Raw genomic sequence first — 17500 nt, forward strand, 5'->3', positions numbered from 1 at the left:
TAGACGTACCTGTGCTTTAACAGACTGATCTGTGAGTGTTCCTGTAGACGTACCTGTGCTTTAACGGACTGATCTGTGAGTGTTCCTGTAGACGTACCTGTGCTTTAACGGACTGATCTGTGAGTGTTCCTGTAGACGTACCTGTGCTTTAACGGACTGATCTGTGATTGTTCCTGTAGACGTACCTGTGCTTTAACGGACTGATCTGTGATTGTTCCTGTAGACGTACCTGTGCTTTAACAGACTGATCTGTGAGTGTTCCTGTAGACGTACCTGTGCTTTAACGGACTGATCTGTGATTGTTCCTGTAGACGTACCTGTGCTTTAACGGACTGATCTGTGAGTGTTCCTGTAGACGTACCTGTGCTTTAACGGACTGATCTGTGAGTGTTCCTGTAGACGTACCTGTGCTTTAACAGACTGATCTGTGAGTGTTCCTGTAGACGTACCTGTGCTTTAACGGACTGATCTGTGAGTGTTCCTGTAGACGTACCTGTGCTTTAACGGACTGATCTGTGAGTGTTCCTGTAGACGTACCTGTGCTTTAACGGACTGATCTGTGAGTGTTCCTGTAGACGTACCTGTGCTTTAACGGACTGATCTGTGAGTGTTCCTGTAGACGTACCTGTGCTTTAACGGACTGATCTGTGAGTGTTCCTGTAGACGTACCTGTGCTTTAACGGACTGATCTGTGAGTGTTCCTGTAGACGTACCTGTGCTTTAACGGACTGATCTGTGAGTGTTCCTGTAGACGTACCTGTGCTTTAACGGACTGATCTGTGAGTGTTCCTGTAGACGTACCTGTGCTTTAACGGACTGATCTGTGAGTGTTCCTGTAGACGTACCTGTGCTTTAACGGACTGATCTGTGAGTGTTCCTGTAGACGTACCTGTGCTTTAACGGACTGATCTGTGAGTGTTCCTGTAGACGTACCTGTGCTTTAACGGACTGATCTGTGAGTGTTCCTGTAGACGTACCTGTGCTTTAACGGACTGATCTGTGAGTGTTCCTGTAGACGTACCTGTGCTTTAACGGACTGATCTGTGAGTGTTCCTGTAGACGTACCTGTGCTTTAATGACTGATCTGTGAGTGTTCCTGTAGACGTACCTGTGCTTTAACGGACTGATCTGTGAGTGTTCCTGTAGACGTACCTGTGCTTTAACGGACTCGATCTCGCTCTGCAGGCGGCTGATCAGCCGGTTGACCTCGGCGACCTCTCCCTTCACAATGCGGAGCTCGTCTCCGTACTGACTCGCCTGCACCGACATCTGGTCGAACTGCAGACAGAGGAAGCTCAACGTGAGAACAGAGAGCGATAGAGAGCGATGATATGGTACGAATGCATCATCGTCAAACAGTTATAGTTCTTCAATCACTAAGCACGTGAGGAAACGTGTTTGTGGGTGAACTGATCCTGTAAGTGTGAAACATAAGTGAGTTTTCAAGTATATTTACTCAACTCAACTACTGTATTTAAGTACGAATTTGAGGTACTTTACTGAAGTATTTTCCACACTTTATACTTTTACTCCACCACATTTCAGAGGGAAATATTGTACTTTGTTTGAGTTACCAGTTACTTTTCAGATTAGTGTTTTACAAATAAAACATACAATGAGTTTATAAAAGATGGTGAAACTAACCAACAGTGCTGCTTATGAATCAGTAATAATACAACATATAACACACTTTTATTTATGATACTTAAAGTACATCTTGTTGCTAATACTCTATACCTTTACTTCATGTTTAAAGTGTGGTATGAGCACTTTTACTTCAGTAAAGGATCTGAATAATTCCTCCCTCACTGATCCTCTTAAATGTCTTCATGTGTCTGTTTGGAACCGTTTTAGATTTCACTCTCGAATAACACCGTGTCTTCTCTTTGTTTGGAGATGTCGGGTCAGCAGGTAGAAAGTATCATGTGTCTGTTAGGCTGTAATATTACGGATCATGAAGGACGCTCATGCTCGTCTCCTCGTCTCCTCTTCTCCTCGTCCTCACCTTGCTCTTGTACCAGGCCTCGGCCTCCTCTCGGCTTCGGGCCGCGATCTCCTCGTACTGAGCTTTGACTTCGGCCACGATGGTCTCCATGTTCAGGCTGCGACTGTTGTCCATCTGCACCACCACCGACGTGTCCTTGATGCCGGCCTGCAGCTCACGCAGTTCCTGGAGACACAGAACACACAAGATCCTGAACGCCCACAGAGAAATAATACAATATAACATTTATTCTATTCAGTTAAAGTTTGTTTGTTTCTGAAACCTCTCTGGGCAGATTGTTGCTTGATTCTCTACAGTTATAAAGAAATATTGAATAAAACGTTATGATAATATCAGTTTAGTTGTTTGACAATCTTTAGTTTCTGACACATCATAATCAAGAATAAAAATATGAATAATTATATTTATGTCTTTGTAGATTCAACTTAAACTGTAAACCGCACTTATATTGTAAAACCTAAGAGATTCTGCTGCTCATTAGTTCATCACTGACATTATGAAATATACTAAATATTTAACAATTATTGAAATAAAAAGAATAAGGCTGCAACTAATTATTATTTTCCTTATTAAATATTCTGCCCGTTGTTGTCTTAATTCATCAATTAATCATTTGGTCAAATCAAAAAAAAAGACGTAAAATCTTTCAATTCAAATTATTTAATTTAAATGTTTTGTTTTTCAGAAGATTTTATTACGGTTTAAAACAAGAAATAAAACATTTGAGAACCTGGAACTATTGAACGTTTAATGAATTACTTAAATGAATAATCAATTATTAATCATTGATTAATCAGTTGATTGCTGCAGCTCTAGTTCACACTGCAATTTAGAAAACACATGAAAATACATAAAACTTGTGTTAATTATGTAAAGAAAATCACATTTAATTAATTAATTAATTAAACACAAGAAAATTAAACGTACATTTTTGACAACACATAAAAAAACAGGCTGCAAATACAGAAATACAAACAATGGAATAATAGATCAAACAAATCACAACATGCTAAATATTAAAAGTATAACTTTACACGTATATCCAAAACATCTCCAAATAAAGAAATACAGGAAGATAAACGAGGACGTGTCGGTACCTCCTCGTAGACGTTACGCAGGAAGTTGATTTCATCGGTCAGACCTCCGACTTTATCCTCCAGATCGGCCTTCACCAGGTAGGCAGAGTCCACGTCCTGAACACACGGAGACAGACAGACAGACAGAGAGACAGACAGACAGACAGACACACAGAGAGACAGACAGAGAGACAGACAGACAGACAGAGAGACAGAGAGACAGACAGAGAGACTGACAGAGAGACAGACAGACAGACAGACAGACACACAGAGAGACAGACAGACAGACAGACAGAGACACAGAGAGACAGACAGAGAGACAGACAGACACACAGACAGCCACACAGAGAGACAGACAGACAGACAGACAGAGAGAGACAGAGAGAGAGACAGAGACAGAGAGACAGACAGACAGACAGACAGACACACAGACAGACAGACAGACAGAGACACACAGACAGACAGAGAGAGACAGAGAGACAGAGAGAGAGACAGAGACAGAGAGACAGAGAGAGAGACAGAGACAGAGACAGAGAGAGAGAGACAGACAGACAGAGACAGAGACAGAGAGACAGAGAGAGAGACAGAGACAGAGACAGAGAGAGAGAGACAGACAGACAGACATCATAATGATTAGCATCTTTGTGTTAGCATGCTAACGTCAGCATCATTAAGAATGTCAAAATGGTAATGTAGCAGATGACACGACACTGTATAGCACTGCTTCAAACAAACAGGAACAACAACCATTCTGAATCAGGATCTAGAGAGAGAGTCTGATTGGGTGAACGCCAACAAACTAGCCCTGAACATTTGTAGAACTAAAAGTATTGTGTTTGGCTCAAGGAATATGCTGAATGGTGACACACAGCTTCACCTGTCATTGTTAGGTTCGGCAGTAGAACAGGTCAAGAAGACTAAACTACTGGTGTAGTGTGGGACGAACAGTTGTCGTGGTCTGAGCACATTGATGGCATTGTCACTAAAATGGGAAGGGGCATGGCTATGACCAGAAAGTGCTTTGCTTATCTAACTCTCTGTTGTTTGTCAGGTGTTACAGTCTTTGGTCTTTTGTCACCTGCTACACTGTCCATTCATATGTCAGCAGCAGCTAAGAAAGACTTAAATAAACTACAACTGGTTCAAAACCGAGCTGCCAGATTAGCACATATATATGCACTCTCGCCTGTCATGGTTCTCAGTGGAAATTAAACTCCACTACAGCCTTCTCATGTGTTTCAGAAACGTAGTATTTAATCAGACACCTGAATATTTCGATACACATGTAACAGACATAACCATCACACAAGGAATGCTAGCTCACTTGATACCTCCACCCCCAAGAACAAACCTCCTCAAACGTACAGTTAGTTTTCATGCAATTACTGCTGGAACTTACCTCATATAACTCATACAGGTAACAATCTGTCATTTAAAAAACGAGTAAAGGCTCACCTCAGGCCACTAACCACCTGACGTTTTCTATTGCTTTAGTGCTCTCCTGATCCTTCTTTGTATAAATGATGGATGCACTGTGTATGGTCGGTTATGACAGTATACATCCTAGTCTTTGACTGCACTATGTATCTGACTGTACTACTGTTTTTAATATTTTTAACTGTTTGTTTCACGTCATGTTTTGTATTTATTAGGTTTTGTCCTTTCTGTGGAGCCCAGGCAGCCGTCAGCTAAAGAGGATCCAGTTAATAAACTAAACTACTCATCAGTGAACACACAGTAGAGCGAGGCCGATGGGATCTCTTCAGTTCTGCAGGTGTTTGGTGATAAACCAAAGAAAATATCATGTTGACCTGATGGTGGCGCTTGTGTGTGTGTGTGTGTGTGTATGTATGTGTGTGTGTATGTGTGTGTGTATATGTGTGTGTATATGTGTGTGTGTGTGTGTGTGTGTGTATGTGTGTGTGCGTGTGTGCTGACCTTCTTTAGGATCACAAAGTCGTTCTCCAGGTTGTTTCTCTTGTTGATCTCGTCCTCATATCTGTAACAGAGACTCAGATAAAGTGATCCTGGTCCCTGACCTCTTCTTGACTCCACCTACTTGTGTTTGTAGTCCTCTTCTTGACTCCACCTACTTGTGTTTGTAGTCCTCTTCCTGACTCCACCTACTTGTGTTTGTAGTCCTCTTCTTGACTCCACCTACTTGTGTTTGTAGTCCTCTTCCTGATGCCACCGACTTGTGTTTGTAGTCCTCTTCTTGACTCCACCTACTTGTGTTTGTAGTCCTCTTCCTGACTCCACCTACTTGTGTTTGTAGTCCTCCTCTTGACTCCACCTACTTGTGTTTGTAGTCCTCTTCCTGATGCCACCTACTTGTGTTTGTAGTCCTCTTCCTGACTCCACCTACTTGTGTTTGTAGTCCTCCTGACTGAACCTACTTGTGTTTGTAGTCCTCTTCCTGACTCCACATACTTGTGTTTGTAGTCCTCCTGACTCAACCTACTTGTGTTTGTAGTCCTCTTCCTGACTCCACATACTTGTTTGTAGTCCTCTTCCTGAATCCACATACTTGTGTTTGTAGTCCTCCTGACTCCACCTAATTGTGTTTGTAGTCCTCTTCTTGACTCCACCTACTTGTGTTTGTAGTCCTCTTCTTGACTCCACCTACTTGTGTTTGTAGTCTTCCTGACTCCACCTACTTGTTTGTAGTCCTCTTCTTGACTCCACCTACTTGTGTTTGTAGTCTTCCTGACTCCACCTACTTGTGTTTGTAGTCCTCTTCTTGACTCCACCTACTTGTGTTTGTAGTCCTCTTCTTGACTCCACATACTTGTGTTTGTAGTCCTCCTGACTCAACCTAGTTGTGTTTGTTGTCCTACTGACTCAACCTAATTGTGTTTGTAGTCCTCCTGGCTCCACCTACTTGTGTTTGTAGTCCTCCACCAGGCCCTGCATGTTCCTCAGCTCCCCGTCCAGCTTGGTCTTGTCATTGTTGACCAGGTCCATCTGGCGCCGCAGACCCGCCATGTAGGCCTCGAACAGGGGCTCCACGTTGGACCGGCCCACCCCCTGACCCTGCAGCAGGTCCAGCTTGGTCTCCAGCATCTTGTTCTGCTGCTCCAGGAAACGGACCTGAACCGCGGAGGAGGAACAACAACAACAAACATCATAAGTATGCATCATGTCTCTGCTCTGCATGTTGTCTGATGAGCCTCTGTGTTGCATGTCTTCACAGTACTTCACCGTGTAGTATAAAGGAGTCCTGGATGATGTTCTACTCTTATTAATATCCTCTCTTATTTCTGCATGCTTATGAACGGATACAAGATGAATGACTTTATTATTTTGATCTTATATTCAGTTGACTCTGGAACATCTGTCCAGGTGTTACAGATGAACACAGTGATGTTTTATTCATGTCCCTATAAATAAACCAATGAATATAATAAATCATGTGATTGATTTAGTGTGTGTGAGCTGGCTGATCACAGTTCCTGTTAACATAATTATTCTTTGACTTATTAAATTCATCTGTTGGTTTGTTTCTGCAACAAGACAACAGGCTTCATGTGGACTTCCAGGTTTCTGGTCTAAAATGAATTCATCAATTTGTTGATGGGATAATAAATTGTTGGTTGAAGTCATCTTTGACTCTGGTCCAGTGAGTTATGATTAACGAATGATTTAAAGTTTGTTTCATATTAATTCTCATTATTATCGACCACAGATGTTTCTCATTGTTGAAAAGAAAAGAAACAAGTTTAATGAAATCTTAAGTTAAGAAGTAAAAATATAAATAAATGTTGTGACCCAGAGACAGAGCGGATCAGAGGGTCGACGGTTCGATGCCCGGCTCCTTCAGTCCACTCCGACACAACAACTCACACATTCCTTCATGTCTCAAGGCTTTAATCAAAACACTAACATATGAGTTGTAGAGAAGGAAAAGAAGCGGCATCGTTTCAGCTCGATCTCATCATCATCATCACCATCATCATCACCATCATCATCATCATCACCATCATCACCACCATCACCATCATCATCACCTGTCTGTATCTGATGGCTCCCGTTTCCTGCCTGAGGAATCGTACCCTCCCCCCATTGTTCCTCCTTCCTCCCTCACAGAGCTCCTCTCTGTTCACAGAACAATGAGCTCCCTCTGAGTCTGACCCGGTTCATCAGGTTACAGCTCAACACAGAGCTCAGATATCCACTGACTCAGGTTCAAATGGCTCCTTTAAATATCGGAGTCTGTAACTGATCAGCTTCTTTTCTGCTGCAGCCAGCATCAATAACCACGTTTCACCAGCGGGTCATTGGCTCGCATTCACTTTCAAAGTGCAGCAGATAACATCCGAGTAATGAGGACGGGGAGCAGATCTTTAAAGGGGTCAGGGTCTGTTTGCTTTTAGCAGCTCAGAAGAGAAGAAGAAGAAGAAGAAGAAGAAGAAGAAGAAGAAGAAGAGGAAGAAGAAGAAGAATAAGCTGAAGAAGAAGGAGAGGAAGAGAAGATGCTGCTTTTAATTGAACGTGACATTTATTCATTGTATTATTACAGCACATATATTACATGATTACAAGAGTATTGTAAATATTTTACTCATGTTGCACAACTTGATTTATTTCACACTAATATTTGCACAATGTACTCATATACTCATGAAGTGTAATGTATGTAATGGGAAAATATGTCATAGTCTCATGTGAAGGTTTAAAGAATGTAAGTCCTAAAAGTGCAGACACCAAACTGTAGTTTCAGTAGATGACTTTAATTAGTTTAGTATCCAGGTGTCTTGTTATCTGTTATCATTGTGCACTGTTTCTTTCTTCTTCGTAAGACAGAGACACAGAGAGGCCTTGACTAACAGAGATCCTCTGTTTGAAATACTTTTACTTCCTTTGCTGACGCGTTATCTGAAGTTGTAAAGGCGTAAACCTTTGCATGCAGATATGATGTGTGAGGGTAAAGAATGTCTATCCTGTCTCTGCAATGGTCATTTTGACGATGTCACAGTGACTTCAAAGGAAGCATCTGCTGTGAGTTTAAACTGTTTATTGTAAGGCAAACTGTGAACAAAGGGATTTGCAAACAGGAGATAAAGCGTCTTCCTGACTGTCTTAAATGAAGTATACTAAGGCTCGAAGGATGACCTGCCTTTGATTGTGTTCTTTGTGTATTCTTGGTAGCTAAGCAGATAACAGGAAGCTGTCTGAGTATAAATGTCCATGCATTGTGACTGTTAGGTAGAGCACTCTTACAGATCACTGCAATGTGTCTGTGAGACTGTTCTCTTTGCTTGCAAGCAAATAAATTGACTTTACAAACCTTGATCGTTCATCAAAACTCTGTTTACTTTATATTGATAGAAAACCTTCACTTTCTTCTCCCGACTAGTCATAAGAAATATTCCACAACATGTATGTCTGATGTTTATAGATATATTATCTTATCTTTTATTACTTCAAACGTTTCTTCATCTGTTCTGCTGATGTAACGTTTGAGTTTCCATAAAGTCCTCTCTTACTTTCTTCACACGTTGCACTTTAAAGTGGACTCAAATTCTGCATCATTTTCTCTATTTATTCATTTATTGACTTTTATTTAATTGAGAACCAGTTCTCATTTACCAGAAACATAATGATCACAGATCTTGACCGTTCCACATCGATACGACATCATTATGAGTGTTTGACGTCTTTGTGGAACATTTAAAACGTGTGAATCTGATCTGAGAGAAGCTGCAGGAGGTTCTGTGGATCGTGTCTCTGGACGCCTGCAGGATCTCTGCTGATGTGAGAAGACAACAATGGTTCTTTGTGAGAGAGTCACCGACTCCGTGAGAACGTAGAGACCATATCGATGTCTTCATCATCACGTGTGTCCTTCAGGATCCTCCATTACTACACAGTGCTTCTCAGGTTTACTTCCCCAGTGTATATACGTATATATATATATATATATATATATATATATATACACACGTTAAAACATGAATTTATTATCTGGTTTATACAATGTCAGAAAATAGTGGAAAATATGAATAATAAGCCCAATGTGATGCATTTAATGGACAATAATACAACAAAGAAAAGCAGCAAATCCTCAAATTGTAGAGGCTGGAATCAGAGTTTGTGTTTGTTTTGTGCTTTAAAAATGAAGTTAGTAATTTAATAATAACTTGGAAATATTTGCTGATCAATTTTCTGCAGAGCTGGAAGAAGTACAAATACCACAGGGTAGAAATACTCTGTTACAAGTTAATGCACAAAACGCACAAAAGTATCAGCATTAAAATGTACTTAAAGTACCAAAGTAAAAGTACTCAATATGCAGAATAATATTTACGTCCTAATAATTGCATTAATGTCTTCATCTCTTCCAAGGTGGAGCTCATTTTAATATATATATATAGTTTAATCTGTAATAACACATCATTGTTTATTAGTTTAAATATATTTCGTATAATAAATAAACACATTTGTGTACAGTGTACCACGTAGTGCTGTCTGGTTTCCTGAGTCTCTACCTTGTCTATGAAGGTGGCGAAGCGGTTGTTGAGGCTCTTGATCTGCTCCTTCTCGTGGGCCCGGCTCATGGACAGACTGGGGTCGATCTCCAGGTTGAGGGGGGCCAGCAGGCTCCTGTTGACGGACAGGGAGGCCAGAGGGGCCCCCAGGCCGTGGTGGGGCCCATTGGTGCCGGCGTACAGAGAGCTGCTGCTCAGAGAGAGGCCGCCGAAGGCCCCCTGACCAGGACCGAAGCCGCTCAGCCTCCTGGACCCAGCGCTGCTGCTCCGGACCGAGTTACTGGAGCTGATCCGCTTGGTACGACTCAGGCTCATGGTGGAGGAGAGACAGGACAGATGGAGGTATGGAAGCAGAGAAGCAGGTGGTAGAAAAATCGGAAAACTCAGAGTTGAAAGAAGAAGACGCTGGAGAAACAAGAGAGAAAAGATGTTTACGATAAAATGCAGGTTAATAAGAAGATGAAAAAGAGGCTGAGCAGAGAGCAGTGAGTCAGTGATGAAGTGAACCAGGTGAGTCTGAGATGTCGGACCACAGTGAGGCGTCTCAGGTGTCTCGTGGCCTTTTAAACCTCCCAGGGTGGAGTCAGTAGGAGAGAGGTGGTGTCAGATATCTAGTGTTCCTGACTATTAGAAGACAAGTCAATAAGTTACCTGTTCTTTTTACACAAACAGGTGCTGGATGATGAGTTTATGCTGTAAAATGAGAACTAAATATTGTTTTGCCTCCAAAATGAAATGTCTAATCTATAAACTAACATGAACATCATTTCCCTGGAGTCATTTTTAGAGACACATGTCACAGAGTACCTGAACAGGTAGAGAACAGAGTACCTGAGCAGGTAGAGAACAGAGTACCTGAACAGGTAGAGAACAGAGTACCTGAGCAGGTAGAGAACAGAGTACATGAGCAGGTAGAGAACAGAGTACATGAGCAGGTAGAGAACAGAGTACCTGAGCAGGTAGAGAACAGAGTACATGAGCAGGTAGAGAACAGAGTACATGAACAGGTAGAGAACAGAGTACCTGAACAGGTAGAGAACAGAGTACCTGAACAGGTAGAGAACAGAGTACCTGAACAGGTAGAGAACAGAGTACCTGAGCAGGTAGAGAACAGAGTACCTGAACAGGTAGAGAACAGAGTACCTGAGCAGGTAGAGAACAGAGTACATGAGCAGGTAGAGAACAGAGTACATGAACAGGTAGAGAACAGAGTACCTGAACAGGTAGAGAACAGAGTACCTGAACAGGTAGAGAACAGAGTACCTGAACAGGTAGAGAACAGAGTACCTGAACAGGTAGAGAACAGAGTACCTGAACAGGTAGAGAACAGAGTACCTGAGCAGGTAGAGAACAGAGTACATGAACAGGTAGAGAACAAAGTACCTGATCAGGTAGAGAACAGAGTACCTGAACAGGTAGAGAACAGAGTACCTGATCAGGTAGAGAACAGAGTACCTGAACAGGTAGAGAACAGAGTACCTGAGCAGGTAGAGAACAGAGTACATGAACAGGTAGAGAACAGAGTACCTGAACAGGTAGAGAACAGAGTACCTGATCAGGTAGAGAACAGAGTACCTGAGCAGGTAGAGAACAGAGTACATGAACAGGTAGAGAACAGAGTACCTGAACAGGTAGTGAACAGAGTACCTGAACAGGTAGAGAACAGAGTACATGAACAGGTAGAGAACAGAGTACCTGAGCAGGTAGAGAACAGAGTACCTGAGCAGGTAGAGAACAGAGTACATGAACAGGTAGAGAACAGAGTACCTGAGCAGGTAGAGAACAGAGTACCTGAGCAGGTAGAGAACAGAGTACCTGAGCAGGTAGAGAACAGAGTACATGAACAGGTAGAGTACAGAGTACCTGAGCAGGTAGTGAACAGAGTACATGAACAGGTAGAGTACAGAGTACCTGAGCAGGTAGAGAACAGAGTACATGAACAGGTAGAGTACAGAGTACCTGAGCAGGTAGAGAACAGAGTACATGAACAGGTAGAGAACAGAGTACCTGAGCAGGTAGAGAACAGAGTACATGAACAGGTAGAGTACAGAGTACCTGAGCAGGTAGAGAACAGAGTACATGAACAGGTAGAGAACAGAGTACCTGAACAGGTAGAGAACAGAGTACATGAACAGGTAGAGTACAGAGTACCTGACCAGGTAGAGAACAGAGTACCTGAGCAGGTAGTTATACTTCTTTTGTTCGTCTTTTCGTCAAAATATAAAGTACTACATTTTGAGCACATTTGTAAATTATCTTCAGGACGACTTGCAGATTGTTTGTGGACATAAATTCTGCACAATGAAGCGCAAACATCGGAGAGAAGTAACGACAACAAAAAACCACTTTGAGTCTTAAACGTTCTTCCCAAACAATATTTAAAACACTTTAAACGATTTAATTATTAAAACTGTGACACAAAAGTCAAACTACATTAATTCAACATTACAGTCATATTACATTAAAGAAGACATGCTGTTTGCTGTTTATACCATATTAGGATTTTAAAAGCTAATAACTCTATAATTTAACTATTAATACTATAATTTATAACTAATAATGCTGCTTTAATGGTTGAATGGTTGTTTGTTCTAACGTTTTCTCTTGACTGGTGTGTTCGATGCCGGTCCGCTCTGCCTTTTTGCTGGCATCTTCTTCTTCTTCTTCTGTGGTCCTGAAATGTGCAGTTGACCCAGAAACAAATACATTTAGGGATAATTAGCTTCACATGTTTTTCACTCCGTGTTTAGACAATATTTTTAAGCTCATATTTGCATTGAAAGCGTTTGCTTGCTCAGCTGTTAGGACAGAAACTAAAACAGAACATTTCTCAAGTACTGTACTAAGTATAGTTTTGTACAAATATAGTATTTCCATTAAACTTTTATACTAGGGAAATGTTGTAGTTTTATTTAACAGCTATAGTTATTTTTCAGATTAAGATTTTACATAAAAAACAAACGATAAGTTTATGAAATAAATGTTACTGTTTAAGATTAAACCAGTGGTTTCCAGTGTTGTGTGGTCCAGGTCCAAAGATATCAAAATATACAATAATATTAGAACTTCTTCTTCTTCTTCTCATTAATCATCTGACGACCCCTCAGATTTATCTGGTGACCCTCTGGAGGGGCCCGACCCATAGGTTGGGCCCCACTGGACTAAACTAGCTGATTGTATATAAAGTAGTAAAAACTACAGGTTTCTGAAGGATCTTTTATACCTGAAGTACATTTTGCTGATAATACTTCTGTATGTACTTTTCAGGACTTTTACTTGTAACAGAGTATTTTTACATTGTTGTATTAGTACTTTTACTCAAGTCAGAGATCTCAGTACTTCTCTAAACACTGTGCTCCGTAGTTCATCGATTAAACCGAAGCAGAAATTGATCAAAAGAAGCAATTAAAGATTGAAATGACAGGAATCTCAATGAAGAGTATTCAGAATGTGAGATTAAACAACAACGAGACAAATCTCTACCTTTCTTCTGTCCTTCAGTGGGCGTCGTCCTCCTCTGTCTCTGTGCTCTGGGTCTCTGATTGGTCCTCAGCTCCACCTCCACAGGGTAGTGGTCACTGATGCTCAGAGCCTGGACACCAAATACAGTTTGAATAATAGTAATAATAATAATAATAATGATTAAAAACTCTCAATGAGTTCAACACAAACAGGCGTCTCACGTCTTTCTCCGTCAGTTTGAACTCCGTCTGGAAGTTGAAGGACTTGGCCGAGCCGGGCACGATGGCGTTCAGCATGGTCCGTCCAAACACCACGATCCTGTAGACAGGAAGCGCATCGAGTATCAGGTCATCAGAACAACCAGCTGGATCAAACTGCAGCACTGAGGCGTGAGTCACCTGTCGTAGGTGTGGTCGTTCAGGTTACTGGTCGTCGTGTCGACGTCGTCGTCTATCAGCCAATGATAGTGAGCAGAGCAGAGGCGGATCTCCGCCTTCTTCTTCTTGGAGAGATAACGGCCATCTGCATTAAAGTCCCCCAAGATCATGATGTTCTGCAAAAGAAATAACACGACCAAAACTTTACTTTATTTATACTTCAGAGATGTTACAATGAAGGTGTACTATATATATACATATGTATATATACTGTATATATATATATCCATCCAGATTCCCAAGTATTTGTAATTGTCAACGGACTAAATAGAGACGCATCACAAAATCATCCAGGAGAGAAAATCATGGCTATAGTTTTGGTTGAGTTTAAGAACAATTTCATATATATATATATATATATATATTAGTGCTGGGCAACGATTAAAATATTTAATCGCGATTAATCGCATGGATTTTATGGCAAAGTTCAATAATTAATTCAAAAGTAGTGTATTGCGCACTTTTATTTTAAAAGTACTGCTATATGAACTAAAGGGCAATAACATTTGGTTCACGAGATGCAGGCAGCATGTTTTATACTTAATGTGAATGTAATTCATACTTTGTTGGCATCTTATTCTGAAAACCGGATGTTCGTCTGAAGAAACCGGATGTTGTCTCACGTTAATCTTTCCGCTAACTTTCACGGTCCTTCGCTCGCTCCCGATCTGTGCCGTTTAAATGCGTTTACCATGAATGTCAGCATATAGGTGCACTAACATGTAAGTGTCTGCTGACTTTACTGCAGTGATGTCCAGTAGTCTCCAGGGAGAGCAACAGCTGGTGCAGCTTCTCGCTTTATTTCTGCCCCCCCCTCGACCAGAAGCGGAAGTCGCCTTTTCTCTATGGCAACCCTGAAGGGACATCATATCTCCAATACAAAACGATAAACATGAGACAGTCTGTTACAATAATAATAAATTAAAAATACTTACCTGTTTTTTGTTGTTGTTGTTTTTTAATTATTTTTATTATTATTTTTTTCCCATCTCAAAAGGCTCAAGGATACACACACACACACACACGTTCACACATACATACACAACTGACTATAGGATGTTTGCTGGCTTTTATCCCACTGTTCTTGTCATCCTCTTGTTGTTATTTCTATGTATTGTCTCTTGTCTTTCAATAAAAAAAAAAAATTAAAAATTAAAATAAAATTATAATAAATTAAAAAAATGCGTTAATGCGCGATAAAATAATTGTCGGCGTTAATTAATGAATGCGTTAACGTGTTATATATATATATATATATATATATTGCCCATATATATATATATATATATATATTAGTGCTGGGCAATATATATATATATATATATATATATATATATATATATATATGTATATATATGTATATGCAGTGAAGGCACAGGAGTACATCACTGTGTCATCTGCATACAAATGTTGTGAATGTAACTAGAAAAAGCAAAGAGTCCCAAAACAGATCCCTGTGGAACGCCCTATTCAAGAGTGACTGGGTCAGACATCACATTGTCACGTTTAACAAATCTTAGAATGATTAGTACTTTACTCAATACTATATTAAAAGTACAGTGATAGTATCATCCAACTGTACTTTTAGTTTGAAACATAAAAGTACTCATTATGCAGAACGGCTCTTTTCAAAGTGTTACATTATTGTGAAATATTGTATTAATCTGTTTTTATCACTCATGAATATATTTAAGAGCATTTTAATATTGTAGTTTGTCCATTTTTAATACTTTGTATCCGACTGTTTTTTTTATGTAACTTGTAATTATAAGTGTCAGAAGAATGTAGTGGATTAAAAAGTACAATGTTTCCCTCAGGACAGTAGACGTAGCATAGAAAATAAAGTACAAGTATGTCAGTTGTTCAGTACTTGAGTAAATGGATATTGTGGATCATTTTAGGGCATTATAATTATCACTCGTAAATAAATTATAGGCAAATATAACAAAACAGTCTTTTCCCTTTTATCAAACCCAGAGCAGCATTTAAATATCTGTAATCATTAAAATATGAAACAGTCAGAGTTCAAACGTCTGTAGTGAAGAGAGAAAACATCTGTCTCATAGTTACTAAATATCCTGTTCTATAGATTATTAATCAGCCAATATTTCATCAAAATCAATGTTAAGGCAATGTTTACTGGAACATTTGGTGACAGCGGGAGCCACAAATCTTTCTGTTGGTTTCCAAAGCTGCTTTAATTTTGATTTGAATATCATTATGATGTTTCAACAGTTGGAATAAGAGCTCCTCTGTTTCAGGCGATAAACTCAGAGTTATGAAGGTTTATTCATGGTGAACTTTCTCACATTAGTTTTCCACTTCTTCCTGATAGAAAGGACCACGTCATGCAGTTCGTCCAGCTCCTTCAGTGTGTCCGTAGGTTTGGTGTGGACCGGGATCAGAACCAGGTCTTTCACCTCTGGAATACACACAGGTACAGTATACAGACACGTACAAGTACACAACAGGCTAAAGGTACACAACACGTATTAGAAACATGTACTTGTAGATGGACTGCTGAAGCGCAGGATGAACGGCTCTCTGGCGAAGGCGTCCACGTCTCCAGGTTGATTGTCTTCATACTGATGACAAGTCCTCAGGGTCACATCAGCCTCTCTGTGTCACACACACACACACGCACACGCACACATAAATAGAGGTGTTTGCATGAATGCTACATGAACACATGATCCTGAATGCTACATGAACACATGATTCTGAATGCTACATGAACACATGATTCTGAATGCTACATGAACACATGATCCTGAATGCTACATGAACACATGATCCTGAATGCTACATGAACACATGATTCTGAATGCTACATGAACACATGATCCTGAATGCTACATGTACACATGATCATGAATGCTACATGAACACATGATTCTGAATGCTACATGTACACATGATCATGAATGCTACATGAACACATGATTCTGAATGCTACATGAACACATGATCCTGAATGCTACATGCACACATGATTCTGAATGCTACATGAACACATGATCCTGAATGCTACATGTACACATGATCATGAATGCTACATGAACACATGATCCTGAATGCTACATGTACACATGATCATGAATGCTACATGAACACATGATTCTGAATGCTACACGAACACATGATCCTGAATGCTACATGAACACATGATTCTGAATGCTACACGAACACATGATCCTGAATGCTACATGCACACATGATTCTGAATGCTACATGAACACATGATTCTGAATGCTACATGAATACATGATCCTGAATGCTACATGAACACATGATTCTGAATGCTACATGAACACATGATTCTGAATGCTACATGTACCTGCATGTTAAACCCTCACACACTAACGTCACAAAGGTTTCATCACACCTGGGCGTTCTCACCTGTAGAAGCAGACAAAGCGCTCCTTGTAGGTGTCTCGTCCTAGCTGGCGGCTGGCGATCATGGAGTAAGGACTGTTTCTGTTGGAGCTGAAACACAAACAGTTTGTGGAGCTAAATCACCAGCATGTGTTTCCTAACATCAAACAACAACGGGCCCCTGAGCACAGACATGCAAAAAGGCCCCGACTGTAAAGGAGAACAGAAACACACTCTCAACGTGTCCTCAGACAACGGTTTGTATGATATCTTACATGAAGTTACTCCTCTTTTTTGTTGCATTTTCCTACGGAAGTCCAACAACAGGTGACAATTTCAACTCGTTACATGAATAGTCTTTTCAAAATAAAATAAAATAATTATAAATAAATTCTGTCTTCACAGGAAACTCAGTTAAGTTTAGGAAAATATTGTGAAATACTTAATTAGGTTTAGACAACAAACCGACTTAGTTAGGTTTATACAACAAAACTACTTAGTTAGGTTTATACAACAAAACTACTTAGTTAGGTTTAGACAACAAAACAACTTAGTTAGGTTTAGATAACAAAACATCTTAGTTAGGTTTAGACGACAACACCACTTAGGTTTAGACAACAACACTACTTAGTTAGGTTTAGACAACAACACTACTTA

General features: G+C 40.2%; 2 protein-coding genes across 3 annotated transcripts in view; both read right to left on the minus strand.

The window, feature by feature from the left end:
• LOC142941562 (keratin, type II cytoskeletal 8-like) overlaps positions 1-10457 on the minus strand; it is an 11462-nt gene extending 1005 nt beyond the window's left edge. The window contains exons 1-6 of the mRNA XM_076083518.1: positions 9570-10457; positions 5963-6171; positions 5020-5080; positions 3103-3198; positions 2006-2170; positions 1153-1278 (exon numbers count right to left, since the gene is read on the minus strand). Coding sequence (XP_075939633.1) covers positions 1153-1278; positions 2006-2170; positions 3103-3198; positions 5020-5080; positions 5963-6171; positions 9570-9884 — 972 coding nt within the window. The 5' untranslated portion in view covers positions 9885-10457. The remainder of the gene's footprint in view (positions 1-1152; positions 1279-2005; positions 2171-3102; positions 3199-5019; positions 5081-5962; positions 6172-9569) is intronic.
• A 1471-nt stretch (positions 10458-11928) lies between these two features.
• Positions 11929-17500, minus strand: part of LOC142941547 (deoxyribonuclease-1-like) — an 8558-nt gene continuing 2986 nt past the window's right edge. For both annotated transcript variants that reach the window (XM_076083493.1, XM_076083492.1), the window contains 7 exons: positions 16868-16954; positions 15975-16087; positions 15778-15890; positions 13430-13584; positions 13253-13349; positions 13053-13161; positions 11929-12243 (listed from right to left, as the gene is read on the minus strand). In XM_076083493.1, the coding sequence (XP_075939608.1) occupies positions 12161-12243; positions 13053-13161; positions 13253-13349; positions 13430-13584; positions 15778-15890; positions 15975-16087; positions 16868-16954 (757 nt within the window). In that variant the 3' untranslated portion in view covers positions 11929-12160. The remainder of the gene's footprint in view (positions 12244-13052; positions 13162-13252; positions 13350-13429; positions 13585-15777; positions 15891-15974; positions 16088-16867; positions 16955-17500) is intronic.

The sequence above is a fragment of the Anarhichas minor genome, unplaced genomic scaffold, assembly GCF_050575085.1.
Source record: "Anarhichas minor isolate MPS153535 unplaced genomic scaffold, ASM5057508v1 ptg000135l, whole genome shotgun sequence".
In the NCBI taxonomy this organism is placed as follows: Eukaryota; Metazoa; Chordata; class Actinopteri; order Perciformes; family Anarhichadidae; genus Anarhichas; species Anarhichas minor.